This window comes from Hemitrygon akajei, chromosome 8 (genome assembly GCF_048418815.1).
Source record: "Hemitrygon akajei chromosome 8, sHemAka1.3, whole genome shotgun sequence".
Classification (NCBI taxonomy): domain Eukaryota; kingdom Metazoa; phylum Chordata; class Chondrichthyes; order Myliobatiformes; family Dasyatidae; genus Hemitrygon; species Hemitrygon akajei.
The window spans coordinates 42904003-42916648 of NC_133131.1; the positions used below are offsets into that span (position 1 = coordinate 42904003).

Here is a 12646-nt window from a genome sequence, read left to right on the forward strand (position 1 = left end):
AAAGTCTTAACCCAAGATTTTCAAGCCCTAAATGGATAAAAATCTTACAAGGAGTGAATTAGTGCATGCATAACCATCATGATATGTTACTCGCCACGTGCACAGTAGAAAATCTGATCTTAGAGGAAGTATTCAGCACATTACAGGAGCATTGTGTACAACTGAGACCAAGCTTAAGTAAGCGTGTGTGTGTGTTTATTTTTGTCATGTACTACAATACAGCAAAAAGTTTTTGTTTTAGTGCCATCCAGATAGATCATTGTATGAAATACACAAGTATATCAGGATAGAAAAGGAAAATAGAATGCAGAATAAGGTGTTAGTTACACAGCAAGTACAGCGCAGATAGACAATGTAAATTAGGAAATCTTTAGGAAGAGTTCATCTTTTAGCACAGAGAGGACTGCTCAAGAGTCTGATAACGGTGTGCAAGTTAAATAAGATTATGTGCAAGTAGTTGCAGGAAAATACCTGTTCTTGTTTTATGATCGTGCACTTTGGTTTGAAAGTTGATGCAATGACCTGAAGTAGATGAAGAAAAAAAGCTATCAGTGCGCCAAAAACTGAAAGTTCATCACGAGACTGCACGCACTTTAAGATCAGAGCGTCATGGTGAGCCTGCTTTGTAACAATGCGGCAGTGAATCAGCCAGTGGCAGGAGCTTGAAACCTTAACATGTACCGGAGCCTGTCTTTCAAATAAGCCAAGATTTATTATGCTGTATACAAAATGTGCCTTAGTCCATTAATGTTGACATTACAGATCAAGTTGTTTTGAGAGTGAATGTTATTGGGCACTCATTCCATGTTAATAATGCAGCATCAAACTGAGAGGCCTTCTGCCCCATTGCTAAAAGCTCCCCATCTCGCAGCTTACAGTGAACATCCTGTCCTGAACCTGTACTCCATGACCTCACCCAGCCATGCAAAACACACTTTTATCCCTCTCTATGACCTCGCTCTCGCCATCCTTGATCTTCCCCATCCTCACCCAATCCAGCCCGATCCCCCCTTCCACCGAGACAAAGAGATTCCAAATGCTGCAGAGGCCGGTAAAGACCTGACCCCAGACCCTCCATTCCTAACCCTCCCCTACCCCGACTCCCACACACAGCCACAGGAGGGAATTGGGAGTGTTGAGGGGTGCAGTTATTCTTGAGTTCAGGAATGACCAACTACCATAACCAAGCCACTATAGCATAACCATTGGTACTTTGGAAATTGTTGGCAGGTGCGTGCGTGTGTGTGCGTGTCTTCTACGAACCGGATAGATAAATCAGCTTGTCGTTGCATCTGAAATCACTCCTCAGTTCCTGGTGAGGGTCAGCTGCTGCCCTCTAGCTCAAATCACACTGGGATTTCAGACAGGATGACGTCAGGATCCTTATGGATCACTGGTGCATCAGAACCTGCTGCTGATTAACTCAGAATGCTGCAGAATTCACCAGAGATATGTTCAAAATAGAAAGCATAACTTGAGAACAGGTGAGAGTCACAGATGGGAACAGCACAGAAGCAAGTCCTATTGAAACCTTTAATACATTATGTCCATACAAACCTTTCTGCCTTTCGACACTAACCCTGCTTTCCCACACCATGTCAGTACTCTTCTATGCATAAGTGCCTGTCTAAAAGCCTCTTAAATAGTAATTGCTCTACAATGGGAAGAAGATTTTCACTATTTATCCTATCTATGCCTCTTATCCTTTTGTTTATTCTTTGGGAAATCAAGTTCAGCTTATCCAATCTCTCCTTTTACAGAATAAGGTAGATGAACTTGTTGCACAATTAGAGATTGGCAAGTGTGATGTTGTGAGCATCACTGAGTCGTGGCTGAAAGAAGATTATAGCTGGGAGCTTAACATCCAAGGGTACAAATTGTATTGAAAGGACAGGCAGATAGCCAGAGGGGGTGAGGTGGCTCTGTTGATTAAAAAATGAAATCAAATTCTTAGAAGGAGATGACATAGGATTGGAAGGTGTAGAATTCCTGTGGGTAGAGTTAAGAAACTGCGTGTAAAAAGACCCTGATGGGAGTTATATATAAGCCTTCGAACAGTAACAAAGATGTGGGCTACAAATTACAACGGAAGATAGAAAAGGCATGTCAAAAAGCACAAAATTACAATATTCATGGGGGGAGTAAAAAAAAAGTCAAAGTAAAATTTATCAGAATACATGTCACTACATACAACCTGAGATTCCTTCTCCTGCGGGTGTACTTGGCAAATCTATAGAAGAGTAGTTGTAAACAGATCAATGAACAACAAACTGTCCAAATTTAAATAAACAGCAATAAATAATAATGAGTATGAAATAAGAAGATAAAGAGTCCTCAAAGAGAGATCATCGGTTGTGGGAACACCAGAAATAGAGTGAGTATAATTATCCCCTTTTTGGTCAAGAGCCTGATGGTTGAGGGATAGTAACTGTTCTTGAACCTGGTGGTGCAAGTGCTAGTATGCAGGTAGATTGGGAAAATAAGGCTGTTATGCGATGAACCAGAATTGATTAGAGAGCTTAAGGTAAAGGGATGTTTGGGGGACATTGGTCATAATATGATAATTCACCCTGCAATGAGGGAGGGAGAGAGAAGTTAAAGTCAGATGTATCAGTATTACAGTGTAGTAAAGGGAATTACAGAGGCATGAGGGAGGAGCTGGGCAAAGTTGACTGGAAGGGGACACTAGCAAGGATGATGGCAGAGCAGCAATGGCTGGAGTTCCTGGGAGCATTTTGAAAGATCTAGAATTGATACATCCCTAAGAAGAAGTATTCCAAAAGCAGAATGACACAACCATGGCTGACAAGGGAAGTCAAAGCCAACGTAAAAGCCAAAGAGCGGGCATATAATAGAGCAAAAATTAATAGGAGGTTAAAGGATTTGAAAGCTTTTAAAAACCATCAGAAGGCATCTAAAAAAGTTATAAAGGAAAAGATTGAACACAAAGTTAAACTATCCAATAATATTAAAGAGGATACTACAAGTTTCTTCAGATATAAAGAGTAAAAGAGAGGTGAGAGTAGATATTGGACCACTGGACAATGATGTTGGAGCAGTAGTAATTGGGGACAAGGAAATGGCAGAAAAGCTGAATAAGTATTATGCATCAGTCTTCACTGTGGAAGAGACTAGCAGCATGCTGGAAGTTTGAGAGTGTCAGGGGCAGAAGTAAGTGAAATTGCCATTACTAGGGAGAAGGTGCTTGGTAAACAGAAGGGTCTGAAGGTAGATAAATCACCAGGACCAGATGGTCTACACCCCAGGGTTCTGAAAGAGGTGGCTGAAGCTATTGTGGAGGCATTAGTAATGATCTTTCAAGAACCAATTGATTCTGACATGGTTTCGGAGGTGTCACTCAGTAAGGGAGAGAGGCAGAAGAAAGGAGCGACACCTGGAGAAGAGGTGTTAGCATGGATAGAACATTGGCTCATTGGCAGGAGGCAAAGAGTGGGAATAAAGAGAGCCTGTTCTGGTTGGCTGTCAGTGACTACTGGTGTTCCACAGGGGTTTGTGGTGGGACTGATTCTTTTTACATTATATGTTAATGGATGACAATTGATAGCTTTATGGCCAAGTTTGTGGATGATAGGAAAATAGGTGGCGGGGTTGGTAGTGTTGGGGAAGCAGGGAGGCTGCTGAAGAGCTTAGACAGATTAGAAGAATGAGCAAAGAAGTAGCAGATGAAACAGAGTGTCTGAAAGTGTATGGTTATGCACTTTGATAGAAGAAATAAAGGCTTAGACTATTTTCTAAACAGAGAGAAAATTCAAAAATCTGAGGTGCAAACGGTTTGGAAGTCCTCGTGCAGGATTCCCTAAAGATTTAACTTGCAGATTGAGTTGGTAATTGAGGAAAGCAAATGCAATGTTAGCATTCATTTCGAGAAAACCAGAATATAAAAGCCAGTATGTAATGTTGAGGCTTTGTAAAGCACCGGTAAGGCCTCACTTGGAGAACTGTGAGCAGTTTTGGGCCCCCTATCTAAGAAAGGAAGTGCTGACATTGGAGAGTGTTCAGAGGAGTTTCAGAATCAGAGTCAGGTTTATTATCACCGGCACGTGTCATGAAATTTGTTAACTTAGCAGCAGCAGTTCAATGCAATACATAATCTAGAAAAAAACAAAATATAATAATAATAAATAAGTAAATCAATTACAGTATACATATATTGAATAGATTAAAAATTGTGCAAAAAAAACAGAAATATATATTTTAAAAGTGAGGTAATGTCCAAGGGTTCAATTTCCATTTAGGAATGGGATGGCAGAGGGGAAGAAGTTGTTCCTGAATTGCTGAGTGTGATGGTAACAGTGAGAAAGGGGCATGCCCTGGGTGCTGGAGGTCCTTAATAATGCTCACTGCCTTTCTGAGACACCAGTCCTTGAAGGTGCCCCTGGTATTTTATAGGCTGTGCAGTAGCCCCCATTCCAGACAGAAATGCAGCCGTCAGAATACTCTCAGGAATGATTCTGGGAATTAAAGGGCTAGATTATGAGGACCAATTGATGGCTCTGGGCTTGGACTTTCAGGAATTCAGGAAAATGAGGGGGTATCTCATTGTAACCTATCGAATGTTGAAAGACCTCAATAGAGTGCATGTGGAGAGAATGTTTTCAATGGTAAGGGAGTCTAGAACCAGAGGGCACAGCTTCAGAATAGAGCAGGAGTTCCCAATCTTTTTTTATGCCATGGACCAATACCATTAAACAAGAGAGCCCATAGACCCTAGGTTGGAATAGATGGACATCCATTTAGAATGGAGATGAAGAGGAATTTCTTTAGCTAAAGAGGGATGAAGCTGTGGAATTTATTGTCATAGCTGGCTGTGGAAACCATCATTGGGTATATTTAAGGCAGAAGTTGATAGATTCTTGATAAGTCAGGGTGTAAAAGGTTATAGAAAGAAGGCAGGAGACTGGGGTTAAGAGGAAAATGTATCAGGCATGATGAAATCATGCAGACTCGATGGACCAAATGGCCTTATTCTGCTCCAAAATCTTATGCTGTTAAGTGCTAATCAACTGCCTGGAGTGTTCAGTGAGGATTTTAACCTCTCACTTTGGCAGTATGAGGTGTACACCTGCTACAAGTGGGCTTCAATTATACCGGTACCCAAGAAGAATGTAGTGACCTGTTTCAATGACTGTTGTCCAATAGCATTTATATCCACAGTGATGAAGTGTTTGGAGAGCTTGGTGATGGAACATATCAACTCCTGCCTGAGAAGCGACTTAGATCAGCTCCAATTTGCCTACCTGAGCAACAGGTCAACAGCATCTCATTGGCTCTTCACTCAACCCTGGAACATCTGGAATGCAAAGATGTATACATCAGGATGTTCTTTATCAACTATAGCTCAGCATTCAGTACCTCAAAACTAATCAATAAGCTCCTAGACCTTGGCCTTAATACCTTTTTGTACAATTGGATCCTTGATTTCTTCACTGGCAGACACCAGTCAGTTCAGATTGGCAACAACAGCTCCACGATCTCCATCTGAACAGGTGTGACACACGGCTGTGTGCTTAGCCCCCTCCTGTGCTTTGCATTTATGACTGTGTATGGCTAAGCACAGCTCCAAAGCCATATTCAAGTTTGTTGACAACATCCTATCATAGGCCAAATCAAACCTGATGATACAACAGCATATAGGAGAGAGTTTGAATATATGGCTAAGTGGTGCCTTAACAACAACCTGTTACTCAATTTTAACAAGACCAAGGAGCTGATTTTGACTTCAGGAGAAAGAAACCAGAGGTCCATTAGCCAGTCCTCATCAGAGGATCAGAGGTGGAGAGGCTCAGTTACATTAAATTCCTAGGTGTTAATACTTCAGAGATCTGTCTTGTGTCATCACATAAAGGTAATTGCAAAGAAAGCACGGTAGTGCCCCTACTTCCTTAAGAATTTGCGAAGATTCGGCTGACATCTAAAACTTTGACAAACTTTTATAGATGTGTAGTGGAGTGTATATTGACTGGCCGGGCTGCATCACAGCCTGTTATGGAAACACTAATGACCTTGAACAGAAAATCCTACAAAATAGAGTGGATATAGCCCAGTTCACGGGTAAAGCCCTCTCCAGCATTGAGCACGTCTGCATGAAATGTTGCAGCAGGAAAGCAGCGTCCATCATCAGGTGCCCCCCACCACCTGAGTTATGCTCTCTTCTCATTGCTGCTATCAGGAAGAAGATAGAAAAGCCTCAGGATTCCTACCACTGGGTTCAGGAACAGTTAATTACCCCTTTAAGTCAAAGCAGATAACAACAATCAGCAAGGGAGATGAGGCTGAGTACAGGGTGACGGTGGGAAACTTTGTCACATGGTGTGAGCAGAATCATCTGCAGCTTAATGTGAAAAAGACTAAGGAGCTGGTGGTGGACTTGAGGAGGGCTAAGGCACCGGTGACCCCCGTTTCCATCCAAGGGGTCAGTGTGGACATGGTGGAGGATTACAAATACCTGGGGATACGAATGGACAATAAACTGGACTGGTCAAAGAACACTGAGGCTGTCTACAAGGAGGGTCAGAGCTGTCAGTATTTCCTGAGGAGACTGAGGTCCTTTAACATCTGCCGGACGATGCTGAGGATGTTCTACGAGGCTGTAGTGGCCAGTGCTATCATGTTTGCTGTTGTGTGCTGGGGCAGCAGGCTGAGGGTAGCAGACACCAACAGAATCAACAAACTCATTCGTAAGGCCAGTGATGTTGTGGGGTGGAACTGGACTGTCTGATGGTGGTGTCTGAAAAGAGGATGCTGTCCAAGTTGCATGCCATCTTGGACAATGACTCCCATCCACTCCATAATGTACTGGTTAAGCACAGGAGTACATTCAGCCAGAGACTCATTCCACCGAGATGTAACACTGAGCGTCATAGGAAGTCATTCCTACCTGTGGCCATCAAACTTTACAATCCTCCCTCGGAGTGTCAGATACCCTGTGCCAATAGGCTGGTCCTGGACTTATTTCCACTTGGCATGATTAACTTATTTTTTAATTATTTATGGTTTATATTTCTATATTTCTTCACTATTCTTGGTTGGTGCGGCTGTAACGAAACCCAATTTCCCTCAGGATCAATAAAGTATGTCTGTCTGTCATTCAACATTGCTTGCCCCATCATTGAAATGTTCCCACAACCAGTGGACTCACTTTCAAAGACTCTTCATCTCGATATTTATTGATTATTTATTTAATTCTTTTTTGTATTTGCACAGTTTGTCTTTTTCACACTGGTTGAACACCCAAGTTGGTCTGGTCTATCATTGATTCTGTTATGGTTATTATTTTATGGATTTATTGATTATGCTCACAAGAAAATTGATCTCAGGGTTGTATATGGTGACATTTATGTACCTTGATAATAAGCAACACACACAAAATGCTGGAGGAATTCAGCAGGCCAGGCAGCATCTATTGAAAAAGACGTTTCGGTCCGAGACCCTTCAACAGGCAGTTTGCCTGTCATCAGAAGGGTCTCAGCCCAAAATGTCGACTGTACTCTTTTCCATTGTCGCTGCCTGGCCTGCTGATTTCCTCCAGCATTTTGTGTGTGTTGCTCGGATTTCCAGCATCTGCAGATTTTCTCTTGTTTGGACTTTGATAATAAATATACTTCGATCTTTGAAGTCAGCTAGTCCAGGGTCTTCCTCTGCACTTTCTGCAGTGCAAGTTCATCTTTCCTATAGTGTGGCAATCAGAACTGCATATAATATTCGAAGGTCAGCCTAACCAGTGTCGCAAAGATGCAACACAACATCGTAACTTTTAATGTTGCATATGTCTTTGTCACCAGCCTATCTGACTCTGTTGCCATTATCAGGGAACTGTTGACTTGACCCCCAAGGTTACCCTGCTCAAAATCAGAGGTTTCCAAATTGCTCCTTTGAGCTGAATGTTCACAGTTTGCCTGACATCATGTTCAATTAAACATTACTCGGTGTTACAACACACCTCTTGGGAAATGAACCACACAACTTTTGTGATAGGTTTACATATCTTAATCAGATCTGAGCTCAGTCGTGACAGTGTAAACATAAAAAAAGTTGAAGATCTGGGTGTTCAATTTCTTTTTTTTTACTGAAGTAATATGTTTTAACCATTGGCCATGCTCTGTCACCATGTACTCGAGGATTTATAACTCTGCAAACTCTATGATAGGCTTAAATGAAAATATGTAGTGTCAGCACCAAGAAGCTGTTGATGTATGATACTATATGTTGTTGGCAATGTGTAAATACCATGAAGAGTTAACTGTAGTGCAAAGCACAACATGTGGTGATTGGTGAGAAACATTGGGGTTGTTAAAGGTTAGAACTACTGCCATTTCATAGGCTGCACCATTTCATTCTGCTGATTCTGTCATTGTACTTAATTATTGTAATATTTTTGTCAATTTTTAAAAATTAGAGGATGAAGAGGCAAACCGACTTGGAGAAAAAGTAATCCTCAGGGAGCAAGTAAAGGAGTTATTCAATGAAAAATATGGTATGTTTATCTCCAAACTTTGCTCAATCTTCCTTTCAGATTTATACTCAGTGGCAACTTTATTAGGTACCTCCTGGTACATAATGACTATGAGTCTATGTCTGTGGTCTTTTGCTGCTGTAGCCCGTCCACTTCAAGGTTCGACGTATTGTTCATTCTGAGATGCTCTTCTGCACACCACTGTTGTAACACCTGGTTATTTGAGTTACTGTCACCTTCCTGTCAGCTTGACCCAGTCTGGCCACTCCCCTCTCACATCCCTCATTAACAAGGAGTTTTCACTCACAGAGTTGGCATTCACTGGATGTTGTTTTTCTGTTTTCCACACCATTCTCTGTAAAGTTTAGAGACTGTTGTGTGTGGAAAATCCCAGGGGATCAGCCGGTCAAAGTCACTTAGATCACACTTCTTCTCCAATCTGCTATTTGGTCTGAATGACAGCTGAACCTCTTGACCATGTCTGTATGCTTTTATAAATTGAGTTGCTAACATATGATTGACTGATTAGATTAACCGATATGATTGACTGATTAACGTGCATTGTGTCCATTCCAATATTTATAATTTCATACTCTTCAAAAGTAATAAATTTTCTATTAAATTAGGTTTTTTTGTAATTTGCACCAAACGGTCATAATAATCTTCCTTTTCATTTTGTGAATCAGGAACATAGCAATGTTACCAATGGAGGCACACATTTGGCTTGGAGCTGTTCTGACTTAAGAATGCACTAGAAGGCTCAACACCAGTTCCACACCCTCCCACCCCCACAAAAAATAGATGTGAATGTTAGGTGGTCAAATGGAATTTTCAAGATTAATGAGGGTATCAGAACTCTATTAGTACCAGCCTCCTGATGTCATCAACCAGACAGGCTTCTGGACAGCTAGGAATAACAGGACTGAGAAGCTTTACCAAGCGATCGAGCAGCTTGAACCGTGCAAGCCTGAAATATAAAATATAAAACAGTTCAGCACAGTAATAGTCCCTTCAGCCATAATGTCTGTGCTGACCATGATGCCAAATTAAATTAATTCCATTTGCCAGTGCCTGAACCATATCCCTCCATTCCCTGCATGTTCTTATGTCTATCTAAATGCCTCTTGACCATCACTATCATATCTGGTTCCATCACTGTGTAATCAAAAAAAACTGCCTCACATATCCTTAAACTTTCCTCTTCTCACCTTAAAGCTATGCCCTCTTGTATTTGACAGATCTGCACTGGAAAAAAGAAACTATCTTTCTTATCTATGACTCTTGTAAATTTATATACTTTATCAAGTCTCCCCTCAACCCCTGATGCTGCAGAGAAAACAATCTCAAGTCTGACCAAATATAGCAGATGTTCTCGAAAGCCCTTTGTGATTTATATCCATGGTATTTGCCTTACAGGAGAAGCTCTTGGACTGAATCGACCAGTTTTGGTGCCATACAAGTTGATCCGAGATAATCCAGAGGCCATTGAAGTCACAGGACTACCAGATGATGTCGCCTTCAGGAACCCAACTACCTACGATCTTAACAGGCTAGAGAAAATCCTGAAAGTCAGAGATCGAATTAGGATGATTATTAAAAGTCAATTACAGTAAGTGTGAACCATCTACTCCTATCAGTCCACTTGTTCAACCCATGTGGAAGTAGATTTGAACTGAGTCACTGATGTGGAATTTGACTGTTCAGTTTTCAAATTGCCAGAATTCATTTATTTGGATCACTATGCCAGTTAATTGGGTCAGGAGACTGTTGCCAAACGTATCCTAACTAGTGTCATTCGTGCATACTTGTGTGGCTGTTAGACACTACACCACGTTTAGAGTGAGAAGTTTTTAAATAGTGTCAGTTGTGTGTATTTGTGTTCAAAAAACAGTAATTTTAGTCACTGATTGTTGACAAGAAGTAAGTGGTAAGGCTATCTTGCTCACTTCGGTTTCAAGCATTCAGGCTTGGAAATGCCAGAGATAGCTGGGAGTGAAAATGAAACTATTTCACGACTTCAACAAGTTTGGAACTATGAAGAATTTGAAGGTATCAACAATCATCTTGAAGGTTTCAATGAAAATGAAGATTTGGAGGAGGCAATTGTCAGTAGCATTGTATGAAAGCAGTCCATTATCTACTAGGTTTCTGTGTTGATTTTGTTCATTGAATACACTGGATGAATTCCTTCATCAATTGGTAGTGTTCTTATTTGCTCTGTATTTTATTTAAATACATGTTTTGTTACCCAGTTAGTCCTTTTTATATTTTAACTATTTCCATGAAACTTCAGCTTATTGGGGCAGCCACTTAATTGGACCAAAATGTACTAGTCCCAATTTATTCCAATTTACTAGAATCTACTGTAGTTAATTCATTGTGAGTAACGAGAAATGTGAAGATCCTCAGAAAGTGAATATCTAATGTTTCTTTTAGATTATATTGTCTTAGAATCATAGAAAACCCACAGCACAGTACAGGCCCTTTGGCCCACAATGCTGTGCCAAACATGTCCTTACTTTAGAAATTACCCAGGCTTACCCATAGCCCTCCATTTTTCTAAGTTCCTTGTACCTATCCAGGAGTCTCTTAAAAGACCCTATTGTATCCGCCTCCACCACCGTTGCCGGCAGCCCATTCCACGCACTCACCACTCTCTGCATAAAAAAAACTTACCCTGACATCTCCTCTGTACCTACTTCCAAGCACCTTAAAACTGTGCCCTCTTATGTTAACCATTTCAGCCCTGGAAAAAAGCCTCTGTCTATCCATATGTTCAATGCCTCTCATCATCTTATACACTTCTATCAGGTCATCTCTCATCCTCCGCCACACCAAGGAGAAAAGGCCAAGTTCACTCAACCTATTCTCATAAGGCATGCTTCCCAATCCAGGCAACATCCTTGTAAATTTCCTCTGCACCCTTTCTATGGCTTCTACATCCTTCCTGTAGTGAGGTGATCAGAATTGAGCACAGTACTCCAAGTGGGGTCTGACCAGGGTCCTATGTAGCTGCAACATTACCTCTCGGCTCCTAAACTCAATCCCACGATTGATGAGGCCCAATGCACTGTATGCTTTCTTAACCACAAAGTCAACCTGCACAGCAGCTTTGAGTGTCCTGTGGATTCGGACCCCAGTCTGATCCTCCACACTGCCAAGAGTCTTACCATATGTATTGCATTTTACTGCTGCCACAAAGACGACAAATTCCGTGACATTGCCAGTGGCATTGTCGCGAAATTTGCCATCCTCCTGGCAGCTGAGATTCAGTTCCACATGCAGTTTTCCTTAATAATCTGAATTATATAATAATTACAGTGTCTGATTCAAATAGCTGCTTTCTTAAGAGCAAGAAATGGAAAAGTTTGAATAGATTAAAGACTAACTTTGAACATTAGCTTGTGGTAGTCATTTTAATGTGGTTCATTGTCAATAAAGCAAAGCCTTTTCTTCCTCCACTAATAGGGAGAAGAGGTTAAATGTTGCAGATTTACAATTTTTAGGAAAATAAAGGGAAAGGTGAGACTTTTCCCGGTTAGGTAACTTTGATTTGTCAAGCACCATCTCAAAAGCCATCTCTAAAGTAATTGTGTATAGTTTTGAAAGGGAATAAATTACAGAACAGTAAACATGAGGTAAAAAAGTGGGACTATGGAAAGAGCTCTTTCAAAAGGCCAGTAGAGTTACAATGACCCTAATAGTACCCTCCATCACTGTTTGATTTTAACTGAACTTAGTTTGCCCAGTACTTTGTCATTAAACAGCAATACAGTTTTTTTCCACACGTTTCTTATAAGGGCATTTGGACTACTCAGAGTGTTTCTGGTTACACTAGACAGCAATTTTTTCTGAAAATGTTGTTTTCTTAGAATTTTTTTTCGTTTATGGTAGACTGCTTGTACCATTGTCTTAACAATCAAGGTAAGAAGTAAAATAGATAACAGTCTTTAAAACAAGAGGGTAGATAGTGTTAAAATGACATACTGTAGGAATCACAAGAAATTAGAAACAGGAATTGATTGTGGACTTCAGAAAGGGAAAGTTGAGGAAGCACACACCAGTCCTCCTCGAGGGATCAGCAGTGGAAAGGGTGAATAGTTTGAAGTTCCTGGGCATCAATATCTCTGAAGATCTATCCTGGGTCCAACATATTGATGCAATTACAAAGAA

At 40.9% G+C, this 12646-nt stretch overlaps 1 protein-coding gene across 7 annotated transcripts in view; it reads left to right on the plus strand.

The window, feature by feature from the left end:
• The window catches only part of gtf2ird1 (GTF2I repeat domain containing 1), a 206451-nt gene that overhangs the window by 175156 nt on the left and 18649 nt on the right, over positions 1–12646 (plus strand). For all 7 annotated transcript variants that reach the window (XM_073053720.1, XM_073053716.1, XM_073053722.1 and 4 more), the window contains 2 exons: positions 8417–8494; positions 9890–10082. In XM_073053720.1, coding sequence (XP_072909821.1) covers positions 8417–8494; positions 9890–10082 — 271 coding nt within the window. The remainder of the gene's footprint in view (positions 1–8416; positions 8495–9889; positions 10083–12646) is intronic.